This window comes from Balaenoptera ricei, chromosome 2, assembly GCF_028023285.1.
Source record: "Balaenoptera ricei isolate mBalRic1 chromosome 2, mBalRic1.hap2, whole genome shotgun sequence".
Classification (NCBI taxonomy): Eukaryota; Metazoa; Chordata; class Mammalia; order Artiodactyla; family Balaenopteridae; genus Balaenoptera; species Balaenoptera ricei.
In genome coordinates this window covers 60,249,945-60,267,142 of record NC_082640.1, presented here as the reverse complement: position 1 = coordinate 60,267,142, position 17,198 = coordinate 60,249,945, and the positions used below count along the sequence as shown (strand labels likewise).

The 17,198-nt window shown below is 41.2% G+C and overlaps 1 protein-coding gene across 3 annotated transcripts in view; it reads left to right on the top strand.

Moving 5' to 3' along the window:
• Positions 1 to 15,487, top strand: part of SCAPER (S-phase cyclin A associated protein in the ER) — a 485,805-nt gene extending 470,318 nt beyond the window's left edge. For all 3 annotated transcript variants that reach the window (XM_059912693.1, XM_059912690.1, XM_059912691.1), the window contains 3 exons: positions 9,098 to 9,289; positions 13,022 to 13,073; positions 15,366 to 15,487. In XM_059912693.1, the coding sequence (XP_059768676.1) occupies positions 9,098 to 9,289; positions 13,022 to 13,073; positions 15,366 to 15,469 (348 nt within the window). In that variant the 3' untranslated portion in view covers positions 15,470 to 15,487. The remainder of the gene's footprint in view (positions 1 to 9,097; positions 9,290 to 13,021; positions 13,074 to 15,365) is intronic.
• Positions 15,488 to 17,198: the final 1,711 nt, after the last annotated feature.

The window sequence follows — 17,198 nt, the reverse complement described above, 5'->3', positions numbered from 1 at the left end:
ATTGAGTACCTATAATTTGTCAGGCACTGTGCTAGACACTATGCCAGATGCTGGGGATACAGCAGTGAATAAAAGGGACATAACCCCTGTTCCCATGGAGCTTATAGTCTTAAGAGTGTTGAAAACTGGAGATTCACATCTGCCTGTCTTTGCCTAAACAACTGCTCGTGCATCTGGAGCCAGGCAGGCCATATGTGTGGTTCTGTCTTCTGGTCCATGGCAGACATGGGGTTGGAGTCCCAGTGACGTAAGTAGTTAGAAGCTTGCCAGAGGGCATTCTGAGAAAAAAAAAACAACTAATAAAAATAAAACAAAATGCAAAGCTTTCTCCTAAATAAGGGGGAAATTCAGGATCACTCTTAGATCTTAGCAAAATCAGCAGGATTCACAGAGTCTAAGTAGGTAAGACAGAACATGACCATTTTCTGTTTTGTTTCCTTGAATTAGGTGAGTTCTAGAGAGAGAGAGATTTTACTATAGGACACCATGGTTGTGTCTAAGATGCTTGGAGGGATGGATGGATAGATGGATTTGGAGAGGGGCAAGAAACTGCCACAGAACCTTTTTCTACTTTATTTCTATTATGTAGTGTCATGGTTTTGGTATGGTCAGGGAATGAGCTGTTCCCATATAAGTGAATTTTGCAGAAGACCAAACTTACCTTTAAAACATGATGTTTATTTAACATTAACTCCATTCTCTAGTAGGTCTGTGTCAATGGACTTGAGGATATGGGGAGGGCGAAGGGTAAGCTGGGATAAAGTGAGAGTGGCATGGACATATATACACTACCAAACTAGTAAAATAGATAGCTAGTGGGAAGCAGTCGCATAGCACAGGGAGATCAGCTCGGTGCTTTGTGACCGCCTAGAGGGATGGGATAGAGAGGGTGGGAGGGAGGGAGACGCAAGAGGGAAGAGATATGGGGACATATGTATATGTATAACTGATTCACTTTGTTATAAAGCAGAAACTAACACACCATTGTAAAGCAATTATACTCCAATAAAGATGTTAAAAAAAACCCCAAAAAACATTAACTACTTGTGTTCATTTTTTAAATATTACAGTCTCCTGTCTTCTTAAACTTAAATTATACTTAATATATTATATATTTTTTGATGCCTTAAGAAATGAATACCTACTATGATATCAGGTACAGGAGGATTATCATGTATGTGAAGCAAATTTTTAAAGTGTAGAGTACTAAGAAAAGGTAATGGGTTATAATATGATATTTTACTACAGTACATTAATGCACTCAAGACCAACCATTTATATACTAAATGGTTCCAGGCAACTTTCTGAATTCTTATTTCTTCTTGAAATAATTTTAATTCCCACCCGTCACTTATTCGTGTCAGCTGATGCTTCTTCCTGTTGTCAGTTTACCTATCTCCAGCAGTCTCCAAATTTGCTGATTCCAATCCACTTTGTTAGACTTGCTTCTGAAATGTGAATTGGTAGACTGAGTTGGAGCTTGCAGAACTTTGCTGTGAATAATTGACATCGGTTTTGTGGAAAGACTGGGCACTCTATGAGGGCAGGGGTGTGTCTGACTCATTCACTACCCCGCTCCCCGAGCCTAACACAGCACTTGGCCAGAGTAGATACTCAGTAGATTTTTGATGAATGAACTGATTTGTCTGCTCAGCGGTCTGCCTGCTCACTTCCTGGTTCTTGGCTGCATTCCAGGTGGTCACAGTTGGAGGAAGGGGGCCTTCTGGGTGAGGAGAATCGGGCTGTTTTCCATTTACATAACATGATAGAGTCTCCATAGGCCTTCCTAGCCACTCTCCTTGGGATCTTTGAAGTGAGTACAGCAGTTATCATTTCACAGATGTGAAATCTGCAAACTCCCCAGGCCGACTGCATTTCTAGACCATACTTAGAACTACTCAGTAGCCTACCTCCACTTTCCTTTTTTTCTTCTTTAAATTTAACTGTTGGGAAAAACTATTCAGGTCATACCAAGGATTAACATTATAAATATATTATAGATGATAGCAGTTGTTTCAAAAATGTAAGACCAGATTTGCAGGCACTCAAAACCCAGAAGGCAGCTGACTACATAACCATCACAAGAGGGTCCTCATTTCGGAGTCGCATGTTCCAACAGTTCACTCCTGAGAATCTAGCCCCATTGCCAACCGTTCCTCTCTTTCAAGTTCTTAGGTCTGATCATTTGAGAGAAGCCCTTAGCACAGCCCAGCACATAGCGGAGAACTGGTTATTTGATACCTAGCCAAACAGAATATAGGGTTTTGAAGAAAGGCCTTTTGTGTTGGTTTAATCTGTGTATGTCAATTGGTTTAGTCTGTTTAGAATGACAGTATGTCATCCTCACCTTCATCTGGGCTGGCAAAGTTGTGCGAGAAGCTGGCTGGCAGCCAGTCATTGGAATGAGCTCAGGTGACAGAGAGCCCCTCTGCCTAGGAAGGGGCAGCCTCATGAGTGTCTCATAGCCCTGGACAGGCCTGAGCAGTGAGAGAAAAGCCAGCAGTCAGTCGTAAGAGTTTTCCAGGCCCAGCTCCATAAGTGACTGGCTGGCGGACCTGTGACAAGTCTCTCAAACTTTCTAAGCGTTAGATCTCTTCTTATAAAAGAGTATAGTCATCCCTGTCTGCCCACCTCACAGGGTGTTTAGAGACTCAGACAATGTAGGGAAAGGGGCTTTATAGACTATTGAGTAATGTCTCCGCCAGTGACAGGCTTTCTGCTGTGTTGGGTATTGCTGAGGTTCTGGCAGCATGATATCCTAGAAGATTTTGGATTCCTTCACATCAAGTGAGAGACCAGTGTCACCCACCACCCACAAAGGAGGAGGATTTTTTCCAGACCTCTCTTTATAACCAGGCCAGGGAGCCCTGAGTTTGTGCCTAGGATGCTGAGGATCTCAAGCCCAACTTCCTTCTAGGATAGGAGACAGAGTATCACAAAATCCATTCTTTAGGGATGTCTTAGTTCGGGCTGCAATAACAAAGTTCCATAGACTGGGTAGCTTATAAACAATAGAAATTTGTTTCTCACAGTTCTGGAGGCTGGAAGTCCAAGGTCAAGGTGCCAGCCTGTTCAGGTTCTGGGGAGGGCCCTCTTCCAAGTTACAGACTACCAACTTCTCATCGTATCCTCACATGGCAGAAAGAGGACTAGAGAGGCCTCTGGGGTCTCTTTTATATGGGTATTAATCCCATTCATGAGGGCTCCACCCTCATGATCTAATCACCTCCCAAAGTCCCCACCTCCTGATGCCATCACATGAGGGTTAGCATTTCAACATAAGAACTGGTGTGTGAGTGCGGATGTGGGGGGGATGCAAACATTCAGTCTATGACAAGGGACTAGCTATGCAGACCTAAGGCAACATGATGTGGAGACAATTGAGGCCCCCCGAGTCAGAAAACGGCATCTATACCTCATGCGAAGAGACTGTGGTATGATTCTCCCCCAAGGTAAGGCACAGAAGAATTTGTTAACTAGGGACCCTCTGTCACTTTGATTCATTCATTCCAGTAACTTTGATGTGCCTAGCCCTGTAGCAGAGCAATGGAGGACAGAAGAGTAAAAGATACAGTTGCTGCCCTTCTGGAACTAGGAATTAAGCTACACACACTTAAATATGTAATAGCTGCTGCCTTGTCTTTGGGTTGAAAAGGAGAGGCATTCTCAGGCTGTGCTACCTGGGAAGACTTCCTGGGCTTAAGGATTTCCTTAAGTGCTTGGAGGGAAGCTCCTCCTGGGTCTGAATCAGGAGGCCACAACACCAGCCTATTAGCTTCGGCCCTTCCTGCTCTGTTTTCAGATTGACAAGTCTAGCACAACAACCTCAAAACACACGTGCACGCGCGCGTGCGCACACACACACACACACACACACACACAGAATAAGCTTAAGACTGTTTCTCTGTACTACTACCTGCATTTCTTGGATCGTGCTTATGCTAGGATTTTCTTTTCAGAGCCTTCAGAATGTACTTCCTACCCCACCACCACAAGGTCCTAGCTGCATCCCCAGCACTGTTTGCATAGCTGTCTCCTGTGCAGGCAGGGCCAGGGAGAGGCCGCCGCGGTGGCTTCCCAGGTGGCATTAAGCTTGCTGATGAGTCCCAGCCAGAGCAGGGCCTGCAGCTGCCAGACGCCCTGTTCTAATGAGCAGCCCTTATGGAGAGATGGGGGTGGGATGATGGAAAGCATTCATTAGGGCTCACGCTGGGAGGGGACTTCTGGTCCTGCAAGTGTAGGGAAGCCAGATCCGGCAGGAGAAGACTCAGAGCAGCAGAGCTGGTGAGCTAACCAAACACTCATAACTAACATTGTTTTTTATTAATGCATTGTGGTCACGGACACTGTCTCATTTGATCCTCATGTAAACCCTGAAGGCTGCCATCTACCTCTATTTTATTGAAAGAACACTGAGGCTCTAACTGGTTAACTGACCAGAGCCAGGCCTAGAGCCCAGGGCTACCTAACACCAAGCACCCTTGAGCCTGCAGATTCACGGCTTATGCCCACTGAGAGACAACTGACCCAGTCACTTCTAAGATCCACCTGGTTAGTGAGGGTAGCCAGCTAATGAAACTTTATTCTGGCCAGGGGTGATGAGGAATCAGACCTGAGCTACGGATTGAATTGTATCTCCCCAAAATTCATATGCTAACCCCCAATGTGACTGTACTTGGAGATAGGGCTTTTAAGAGTTAATTAAGGTTAAACGAGGTCATGAGGGTGGGGTCCTAATGTGATAGGATTGGTGGCCTTATAAGAAGAGGAAGAGAGAGATCTCTCTTTCCATGTGCACTCACTAAGGAAAGGCAACATGAGGACACACTGAGGTGTCAAGTCTGCAAACCAGGAAGAGAGCGCTCACCAGAACCCAACCATGCTGCACCCTGATGTCAGACTTCCAGGCTCCTGAACTGTGCGAAAATAAATTTCTGTCATTTAAGGCACACAGTCTATAGTATTTTGTAATGGCAGCCTGAGCAGACAAAGACAGGCTGGTTATTGAACCTAGGCATTTCTTCTCTCCACCTAAAATTCCTCCACCTACAATTCTCAGTGCTCAGATCAGATCTAGCCTTGAAGGTCCAACCCACCTTCTCAGTGCAGCCTTCCTCGCCTAAGGAAGGAGGTGAGGGGTCCCCTAGTACCTTATCCTTCCCTCTCTGATGACCCAGGCTCCTTTGTAACATTGTCTACTGTGGACATACTTCATCTCCCTGAGAGCTAAAACTTGATTCCTGTCCATGTCCCCAACAGCACTTGGCTCACAGGAGGCATTCAGCAAACGTCCGCTGAATTTAGAGCTCTCTTCTGGCTCTCTTACTCAGTGCACCCAGATTATGCTTCACTTGGTAGGAAGTGCAAAGATTGGAGCCAGAAGGCTTAATGGGTAGTCAGGGATCAACAGGTGAAAGAATCAACATGTCCACTTGTCTACTCCAGATTCCTTTTATTTTTATTTTTTTCCCAGATGCCTTTTTAATGCCAGCATTCAGATCCTCTTGGCCCCCTTTCCACAGACTATAGCACACGTTGGCAGCATGCAACTTTCCTTTTTCTAAAGCCCCTTCTTCCCAGAACTGTTGATAGTTCTAAAAAGAAAAGGAAGTGAGGGTCTCTCTCCCACTTCCTCTCTTACCCTCTCCCTACTCCCTCCCCCAACCCCTTGCCAATGATACCAAAGAAAAAGGTGGTGAGTGCCAGGGCATTTGGGTAAAAAGTGTCTTTCTTCAGTGACTGAGGAATTAGGCCCACTGGCCTTTGCTTAGAAGACCAAAGGAGAATTCTCTCCAGAGAATGATCGATCGAGACTGAATCCAAGAAGGCCTTGAAGTGCTAAGAACATAAGAGAGATCTTATGTTCTAATACAGTCAAGTAGTTTCTGTGACTTGTCTTAAATTCAAAATGCAGGAATCTAATTTTCAGTGAGAAAGAGTATATTAAAGACCCAGAACCCTTGGTCGTGTTCTCTTTCTTTATTTGGGTGCTGGCGACACAGGTGGGTTCACTTCGTGAAAAATCAAGCTATTAACTTAATGGGTGTGTGTGTTATACTTCAATGAAAAGTATACTTTTTAAAAAATTAAAACCCAAAGCAACTGAGCTATTTGCTTAGGTCACACAACTAGTTGGTGACTAGAGTGAAGGCAGGAACTCAGATCTCCTAGTTCTTCTTAAGTTAGTACCTATTTTAGAATCACACCTAAGAGCAAGAGGCAAGTTCAGTTTCAGTCTCTTTTGATCTGAATGTTGCTAGAAATTCCCTTGGTTTCCTTGGAGCCCTACTCTGCATCTGAAAATGGACATCATGTTTGAGAGGAGGTTTCGCATTACTATTGAGGCCACACCAGCTCCCTACCTACTGTCTCTGATGACTGTGGCCACCAAAGAAATCTACAGGCAGGTCACATCCTTCCCTTGGTGCAGTACTCTGGAAAGGAGCTCTGTGAAAAGCTTCTTTATATTTGTGTTGGCCTGTGTGTCTTGAAAGGAAGGGCAGGTGGCCTGGCCAGGCTCAGGGTAGTACCACCTTAGGCCTTATTGGCAGCCCTTTGTCTGGACAAAGGTGACAGACCAGCAGTTATTGATTTAGTTGCAGCTCCATGAGGAAGGCATACAGAGAGACATATTTACATCATATTGTATGTCTGAGATTTCTCTTATGTACGTTTCTTTCATTCAGCAAGAACTTCATGTCCCGTGATGACACTCTATTGACTTTCTACTGATTTTGGAAAGCTTAAGTAGTCCAAGGTGACATTTGACCTACCCCCTAAGGCCTGGGAGTGAGTGGATGAAGTAAAACTGAATCATGCCTTCATCCCCTAATCTGTCAAGAGCCCCTCAGGAAACTCTCTCCTGGTACCCAAGGCCCTGAGCTTTGAGGTCAGGCTGTTTGCATCCCAGCCTTGCTTCCCTGCCCCTACAGGAAGTGCTTATTAGCCTAATTCAGATGATTATTCAGCTGTGCTCATGACATCAAACTGCCACTACTCTGTGCCAAGAGCCCACCTGAATTATCCAGGAGTAGTCTCGCCAACTGAGTCTCAGTGCTACAGGTTGGCCACTTCCGGGGTCTCCTAATCCTGTCTCCCCACAATGTCTGAAGTGTGATTTGAGGGACAGTGACGACTACATGTCCTACTCTGGCTCACAGCCAAGCCAGGAGGTGTGGCTCTCACGGACTGGACCCCTTACCTATAATCTGGTTGAGTCCTGTCATAGTTAGTCCTATGGGTAGAACTCCTTACCCCAAGGTAACCAAACTGCCTGCATCCATTTGTGTCTTCCGCAGTCTGAGGACTTAAAGGTAGTGGCCTCTGGCAGGTCATCTCACGACACTGCTGGTGACCTCTGTAAACTCACTTTTTCAACAGGCAACTGATAGCCAGCTCTGTTCCCAGAGGGGACTGACCCCCAAGGCGCTCTGCCTCACCCCAGCGAGAGTCAGGAGTCCAGGTGGAATAAGTTATGGTTAAGCTCTCATGTTCTGGGCTAATTTACCAGGAACCAGGAATTGTCATCTTTGAGTTAACATTGTGCCTGTGCTAGCCAGACTGTCCAGTTTAATGTCTTTTCAATTAGTGAGTCTTACAATAATAGCATTTTAACAGTGAAGTTCCAAAGAAAAGACTTCTTCTTAATTTTTGTCCAAAGGGAGAAAAGAGACTTCTAATAATGGTATCATTATAAATTCTAAAGTGATGATCATTTGGCTGTGCTACAAAATTTGTAGCTAATAATTAAAATAAAGATGTAAGCAAATGCTTTATCAATAAAGTGGATGATAGGGCATATTTTTCTCAGCCAGTGTCAGAAATGGCAGCATATAGCCATGTGCTGAATTGTCACACTGCAAGTCTTTAAAATTCCTGCTGGATTTGAAGGTATTAACAAGTCCCTATCAACATTCTCTAAAGGTTTTTGATGTCATTTTAGCTATTGAACTAAAATATGTGAACTATTACTTTGTTGATTTTCTTCTTAAACCAAACTGCATTATCATCTGAGAGTGTGTTCTTAAAGTATTGTTAAAAGTACTTTGAAAACTTGTAAATCCCTGTAATTTATGTTTCTCCTGCCTCTGCTGTTTCATTCTGTCCTTCTGGTTTTAATTTGAATGCAGTCCTGTCTGGGTGTGTACCTGTAAAACTGTGTTTTTCCAAGTACAATTTACGGTCTTGACCTTAGATTTTACAGTGTTCCTAACCTTCCCTGAGCTTCCTCCTATACCAAGAAGTGGGCTTTGGGTCACCCAGCTCTTTTATATTAGAACAGTCTAATCAAGGTTACTTGAAACAGATCTGATTTTGACATTTCTTAGTTTATCATGTAGGCCTAGGGAGTAAGTTAGGAGGGCTTCCCTGCAAGCCCATTAATTGCATTGCCCCATTTCTTAAAATGTACACAGTTGTAAACCTAGACTGCTTCAAGACAACAGTCTCATTTATCTAAACAATTCTCCTTTTAGACTCAATGGCACTGATGGAAACATAGATAAGCTGTATGGATCGGAGGAAGGAACTTTTGGAGCCTGTGTTTGCTGAAACTGTTCCCATTCCCTTTACAATCCCCTTTTCTTTCCAAGGGTTTGTCTGCATACAGAATAGATCTATCTGCGTTCAATATATTCCGTGAGCTAGGTTAGTGGGCAGGACTATAGGAAAGGGTATCTTTCTTGTGAGTGAGCTCTTTGCAGGTTTTAAGGAATATGGCTGTTTTGCTTTAAGGGGAAGAGTGAAGGGTGGGGCACTCTGTTAAAGCAGTGTGTATCCCGAACCCATTTCACAGGCAGCCTGTCTCCATGATAAATGCATGATTCCTTGTGGATTATAAGAATTTTTAAATGGGTGCAGAACTTTTGGAATCTTTTCCTTAAGTTAGGAAATGAGATTTCTTTCTTTTCTGCTCCTTTCAAATATCACTTAAGTTAAGCTCTGGTAAGGAGTTTAGGAGTCTTTTTTTTTTCCTCCTTACACTTATTCAGCGTGTTCTCCATGGTTCTTACTGGCACTATTGGCTGGGGAAGGGGGAAACAGGGCAGGCAGGCCGGGGCTTTTTGGCAGCTGACCTGGGGTTCCTCCTCTGTTTCAGGTCATCGTGCAGTCCGGCCGCCACCCGACGGTGCTGCAGAAGCTTTGCCAGTTGCCCTTCCAGTATTTCAGTGACCCACGGCTGATCAAAGTGCTGTTCCCTTCACTTATCGCTGCTTGTTACAACAATCTTCAGAACAAGATCATTCTGGAGCAGGAGATGAGCTGTGTTCTCCTGGCCACGTTCATTCAGGTACCTTCTGTGTTATGCCTAAGTCTCTGGCTCTGTGTGTAGTAAGCTGATGCAATTGAAAAGTAAAAGCGAACCAGCTGTTTATTCTTGCCATCCACGCCACCTTTTAAAATTTTCACATATTTCTGTGCTTGAAATTAATTTCTAAAATATCATGATAGTAAAACTGGGGTTTGAGTGTTGTATAATTTCTACTTGGAGGATTTTAAGAAAAGGGTATTTTTCCAATTAATGAAATGGTAAGCCTGCACTAAGGAAATGTTTTTTAAAAGACTTCTTTAAGGCTTTAACTGTTAATTTCATCTTGCTTTTTGTCTATTTATAGGGAAAAGATAATGATTGCTGAAGAAAGATCAATTAAAATGTCAGTTTATTTGTAAATTTTTAAATAAATATTTTAAATAAATTTTTAAATAAATAAATACACACACAGCCTGTGTGTGTATAATAAAAATCTGTTATGTTGCTTTTTCTTAAATCTAAAACGTTTAAGTATGGCCTTATATTTTTCTGATCCAGTTAAATTCTGTAGGACTGGAATCAGAATTAGTGCTGTAGCAAAGCAAAGCAGTATTTCCACATCTAAATTAACCCAGTCTTGACTGAAAATCAAGTTGGCTATTCTTTAACATTTGCTAATAGCTAATCCTGTGATTTTTTTTTTCTGTCATTGTATATCATTATTTGCTGAAAATCTTCCATTTTCCTTCAAATGTTCCACCCTAAAACCAATCTGTTTTTGTTCCATGATGCACATGTGATTAATAGACAGTGTTTTCTGTTCATAATAATGAAACAGAAAGCAGAGCTCTGTATGGTTATTGTTCCTTATTCCGGCTGATATACGAATATCACTTTTGAAAGGGTGTAACTGTGCCCAGCTGGTTGGGATGGCTAAAGAGTCCCCCAAGCCTTCTTCACCTTAGATGGCAATTAGTGGTTTACATTTCTTAAACTATCCTCTATTAGATGATCAGTTAATAAACATACTAGATCAATTGTTTAGAAATGTTTTATTTTCAGCTTAATTGTTCTGTTTGAGTCTGGATTCCAGTTTCTGAAAAATTTTTCAAAGATATTCAGATCTATAGGTAGGGTACAGATTTTTCAAAGAACATCTTGTGATTAATAATTAAAATCTTAATGAATTTTTATATAACCATCATAATTAACATTTAGGATTCTTCAGATATTCTTACAGCCTTAGGATTAAATTTAAACAGGAAATATGTTATAGAGAATTTTAAGACTGTGATCTTAAAATTCATTCTTTCTTTCATTCAACAGGTAATTTTTTAGTGCCCTCGGTGTGCTGGGCACTGCTCTAGGCACTGGAAATACAGCAGCAAATAACACAGATACAAATTCCTTCCTTTAAAGATCTTTCATTAGAATGGGGGGAGTCAAACAAAAAACAAATAAATAAGTAAAATAAATAGCATGTCAGATGGTATTAAGTGCTCTGGAGAAAAGTAAGGCAAGAAAGGGGGACAGGGACTGCCAGGGAGGTGATACGCAGTTTTTCATGGCATGAGCAGAGAGGCCTCAACCAGGACAGTGATTGTTGAACCAAGAGAGTGATTGTTGAGCAAAGACAATTTTGCATCTGTACCAGCTTAGTCCCTTACATTTGCAACTGCTTGGAAAACAATTTATAAACTATAAATGGTATCAGAATCTAAAGTAAGGATCATATTATTATTTTCATGTGATGCTGATCTCAGAGTACTTCTAATTCAACTCTTCTCCATTACAGTTAACACACAATTAAATGTAATTTAATGTAAATGTAACACATTTAACATACATTTTATTTTAGCACACAGATTTTATAAATACTACAGAAATTTCTTATAATGCTTATTTGGGATAGCACTTTAGATTGCTGGAGTTAAATCAAGTTTGGTTTTTTTCTATAAATAATTGTGCTCAAGGGAATGAAAATACATTGGATTTTAGTTTATAAAATGGTTCTTCAAGGTCCCCTGTGTTAGATGATTAACACTTACTAGAAAATTATATTAAAAATAAGAGCTAGTAGTTTGTCCTAGGTTCCTGAAACTTTACATATTATAGATGACATTTTTCATGTTCCATCTAAGAGTAAAATTACTAGACTTTAAGATTTAGCTGCAGAATGGATGGCCCTAAAGAGTATTATGCTACATGAAATCAGTCAGACAGAGAAAGGCAATTTTACCCTATGGTTTCACTTATATGTGGAATATAAAAAACAAGCAAACATAACAAAACAGAAACAGACTCATAGATACAGAGAACAATCTGGTGGTTGGGAAAGAGGCATGGGGAGGTGGGAGGTGGGCAAAATAGGTGAAGGGAATTAAGAGGTACAGACTTGCAACTATAAAATAAATGTCATGGGAACGTAATGTACAGCATAGAAAATATAGTCAATAATATAATAAATTTGTATGGTGACAGATGATAACTAGACATATCGTGGTGACCGTTTCGGAATGTATATGAATACAGAATCACTATGATGCACACCTGGAACTAATATGATACTGTATGTCAATTATACTTCAATTAAAAAAAAGATACAGCTGCAGAATACGTAAGGGCTTTTATAGTTGTGCTTTTTAAAATGTTAAAAATCTGTCAATATTTTAAGACAGTATTTGGCTAAAGAATTCAGTTTGTTAGATATAAAACAAAGTTGTACTTTCCACAGGAGGCAACAACCTGGCCCCTGGTGATACTTAGCAAGATTTGAGTCATCATTATTTGATTTAAACGTATGAGAACCTGAATTACATGTCAGTTTCTTCAGCTTTTATATTTGGGCTCCAAACTATTCATGCAAAAATAGTTGCCTCAGGGTGTGGAGAAAAGGGAACCCTCTTACACTGTTGTTGAGAATGTAAATTGATACAGCCACTATGGAGAACAGTATGGAGGTTCCTTAAAAAACTAAAAATAGAACTACCATACGACCCAGCAGTCCCACTACTGGGCATATACCCTGATAAAACCATAATTCAAAAAGAGACATGTACCACAATGTTCATTGCAGCACTCTTTACAATAGCCAGGACATGGAACCAACCTAAGTGTCCATCGACAGATGAATGGGTAAAGAAGATGTGGCACATATATACAACGGAATATTACTCAGCCATAAAAAGAAATGAAAATGAGTTATTTGTAGTAAGGTGGATGGACCTAGAGTCTGTCATACAGAGTGAAGGAGGTCAGAAAGAGAAAAACAATACCGTATGCTAACACATAGATATGGAATCTAAAAAAAAAAAATGGTTCTGATGAACCTAGGGGCAGGACAGGAATAAAGATGGAGACATAGAGAATGGACTTGAGGACACAGGGAGGGGGAAGGGTAAGCTGGGACGAAGTGAGAGAGTAGCATTGACATATATACACTACCAAATGTAAAATAGATAGCTAGTGGGAAGCAGCTGCATAGCACAGGGAGATCAGCTCGGTGCTTTGTGACCACCTAGAGGGATGGGATAGGGAGGGTGGGAGGGAGACGCAAGAGGGAGGGGATATGGGGATATATGTATACGTATAGCTGATTCACTTTGTTATACAGCAGAAATTAACACAACACTGTAAAGCAATCATACTCCAATAAAGATGTTAAAAAAAAATAGTTGCCTCAGAATTCAGAAGCAGTTTTAAAGCCACGCTCAGCAAAATTCTCTGTTCGTAGCATTGGTATTAAAAAAACACTTTTCTCGTTTCACACAGGATTTTGCACAGACTCCAGGTCAGGCAGATACTCAGTCTTATCAGCCCAAAGGTACGTCTCTATTGAAATTAAGTGTCATGTGTTTGTTAGCTGGACATTTCTCACTCAACCCTCTGAAACTGTTAGAGAAATCAATTTATTACATCACCTAAAATATTTGAGATTCGGGTAACAAATATATTTCAGGGAATAAAGAAGTTGATTTTGTCATCAAGCATGAGTACATCAGAATATACAGAGAAATCTATGGAAGTAAAAGAAAAGCACAAAACATCTTTATGTCATTTATACTCACCTCATGCAAGGTATAATAAATGGCGAATAATTACTAAAGAGCTACTTTGCAATACAAGAGACAATCAGATCATTAATATTGGCCTACATTATCACATAAATGCTGAAATCACATACATTTGGTTCCATGTTCAGAATAAAATCGTCATTGATAGTAGCCCATACATCCCCTTAAATTCAAGTACTTGCATTTTTTATTGAAAATAAAAGTGTGAAATTGTTCTACATGACGAAAAAGCCATCAGATGAGCACAGCACAGTTCAGGGGCCAAAAGATTTACAAAGTTTTTTTCCCTATAGCATTCCTGCTGAGGTGAGTCCTGTGATCAGAGCTGAGATGTAGAATTTTAAAGTGCATTTTAAATGAGCTACCCACACTGTGAGCTACCCACACTGTAATTGAGAAGTACAAGTTGCTCTTTGTCTGGCTCTCGTGACAGCATCTCTGATTAATGAGACCTTAATTCAGATTTTCCCCAATTCTTCCATTAGTTTGATAGTCTTTAACGTGGCCAGAGGTCTACTCCCAGCAAAACCCTATGGGGCACCCATTCAGTAGCCCTTACTTGGGAGAAGGGGAGGTCACTCTGGGGTGTGTGTGTGTGTCTGTCTGTCTGTCTCACACACACACATTATTTACAGTGGGCAGGTGTTGCAAAGTACATAAAAGATAATGTAACTAAAACTGTAACAATATCATGAAAAAATGTCACGTTTTATTGGCTCAGGCACTCAGAGAAGTAAACAGAAAGCTATGCCCCTTTTTAGAAATTCAAGTCAACATCATAGTTGGTACCATTTGTCTAAGCCTGCGTTAGTGTGCAAGTTCACTTCTGCCTTGACTCAGTGACAGCATTTTTTTTTTAAGCTGTTGGAGGCTAGAGAGAAATCAGCATAATTTGTTACTATACCTTACAAAACAATGTTTTAAATTTTGAATTTATGAAAATGCCTAGAAAAATCTTCTAATGTATTTATTTTTAATTGTACAGCAATTTTTTTTGCGAGTAAGAAGTATAGACATTCTTTTATCTTCCTCTTTCTCCTGACATAAGGATGAGTCACAATTTGCTGCCTATCTGGCAGGCGAAGTCCCAGGGGCTGACTCTGTCTGCTTGGTTTCAACCTTCTTTCCTTTTCCAAGGGACCATCTTCTCTGACTTTCATGCTTTCCCCAATGTGGATTTACTATGGGTTAATCCACAAAACAACAAATAGGGAACTGTTCTCTGCTTTGCTTAGAAAAAGTCATCACTCTACTGGTGACAGCTCATAATATGCTTACTTGATTTTAAAAAATGATGGTGCCACACTAAGTTGCCAGTTTGCACCTTGGACATCTGTTCCCCTTTTGCTTAGATTAAATCCCCCAAAAATGTTTCACGATGTTTCAAGATGTTGAGTTCATTGCCCAGGTGAACCTCTAAGTTCTAAGTGTAAAGCAGCTCCTGGCAGCACCACATTCTTATTGCTGAGGAAGAATTCTGTTTTTCAAATACTCGCTGCTAGATGACTGGCCGGCCATGAGATCGTTTGTTTCAATAGCCAGTAAAGCTCCTGATAGTTCCCTCTGCTTTGTTAGGTGACTGAATGCCAGATCTGAGCATTTTTAAAGTTATGTTTAAACTAAAATCATGTTTTAGATTAAATAGACTATTTTAGAAAATAAATGTAAAGTTTACATACAGATTTAGCCTTTCAAGGCTAACTTAAGGATGGAATACATGACTGTCACTTTATTTTGTTTACCATACTTATTTACTTATTTTCTTACTCCAGAGTCCAAAACCAATGTTTTTCATAATGTTTTACATAGGGGTTAATGTCTGAATAGGTTAGAAGCATGAAATAGATTGTGATGAAAATATATTTTATATATTTTATACTATAGATAGATATAGATCAGTTACCTTTACTTAAATTTGCATCATGATTTATTTGAAGAGTATGTCTCCATTTTGTACTCAGATATCAAAATAATTTTCATTTCTTAAATTTTGAAGAATTTAACTCTTTTTAATTTTACTCTTCTTTTTTTTCCTCTCTCAGGAAAATGTCTTGGTTCCCAAGACTATCTTGAGCTGGCTAACAGATTTCCTCAGCAGGCCTGGGAAGAAGCTCGACAGTTTTTCTTAAAAAAAGAGAAAAAATAAATGTTTTGGTTGGTTGTATATTTGAGTACCCTCATTAATATTTTAAATTGATCAAACATTCTAACTGTTCCTTAAGAAGTTCATTTTCACATGTTTATACTCTGTAGATATGGTATATACTTTGCACTATTTATAAAGACTGTAGATACTTTAATGTTCTTTCTAATTCTGCAAGTTGAGTTTATTTCATTTATGCACAATATTTTGGAGTCTGGTAACTTACATCCTATGATAATATATTCTTTGCATTTGTAATGTGGGTAAAATTAGACATAAAATTAGCAAGTCTGTTTTGTTCTTGTAATAAAATAACTTATTCTGTTTGCAATGATGACTTTTCTTGTTAAAGCAATACAAATTTGAAAGAAAAACGTTAATTCCAACTCCGGAAGTATCTTAATTAAAGACTTACTAAAAGTTAACCTGCTCTAAATTTCCCTTTTATAGGTTTGAGTGAAAGATGTTTATATAACAGTTTTACATTCTAATTACATAATATGTTTTGGGGGCTATTTGAAATGAATTTAAAGCATTATATTCGTTGGTCTGCTTAAAGTTTCCTAGCGGCCAATACTGAGAGTCTCCTATAGAAATAGCATCGCTGAACTGAAATTCTCCAGAATAAAAATTAGGGATCCAAAAAGATTAACCATAGTGAATCACCCTAAAGTATTTTCTCAAATAACTGCAATGAAAACCGAAGTAAAAATAAAACAGACGGTCACAAGGGCTCTGAATTTAAGTTTTCAACTCCTGTGCACGCCTCACAGCTGAACGGGAGGAGTGTCTGCCAGGAGATGTTGACCTTTTCATATCTTGTTCTCATCGTTTCTCCACCTTAAGCCAACGGTCAGTGCTAAGCCGGTCACTGAGTGACATTGGTAATAATTTCTGTCAGATAAGGATCAAACATTACCAAGAAAAAAGATCTGGTCGGGGGGAAAAAATGGTTTTAATACGTATCAGATTCAAGACTGGGGGCGGAGGGGACTGGAAAATACAGAAGTTTCATCGGATTGTTGAAAGCAAACTTAGCTACCTAATGTTCAGGACACTTGTTTTGGAGCCTCACAAGGCTGCCGAGTTTTGTATATGCTGTTTTTACTCCTTTGCAAATAGAAAATAAAGAGATCCAATTTCAAACGGAAAAAAAAGAGAAAAAGCGAACGCATCCCAGTGCGCTCTGTACTTCCGCCGCCCGGGACCCGGCGTCTTCCGCGCGGTCGGGCTGCGGGGCCGAAGCCCGGCTGGGCTCGGGGCGGGGACGGCGGCTCCGAGGCCAGTGGGACCGACTCTCGGGAAGTCCCTGCCGCCTCGGCGGAGGCCGCTCCCAGGGCTCGGCGGCGACTCGGCCCGGGGCGCCGGACCCAGGACCCCGGACCCTCGCCAAGGCGCGCTCAGAAACACCTCGAGCCGCCGGCGGGCTGAGCGCCGCGACCCCGGGAGGCCGAGGGGCCGGGCCCTGGCGCCCGCGCCCTCCTCCAGGACGGCGGCCCGGGCTTCTCCGCTGCCCGAGGGCCCGGGAGCCAGGTGTGGGCGGCCGGCTCCTTGCGCGACCCGCCGTCGCCCGGGGCGCCCCAACCAAGGGAGGAGTTCCCAAATCCCGCTTGCCCCGCGGGTCTTGGGGCGTGGACGCAGAATCCTTGTAGCTGAAAGGAATAATCAAATATTTATCAGATTTCCTGCAAGACGCTTCACAATAGAATATACTTCTTATCTGGTCGGAAAT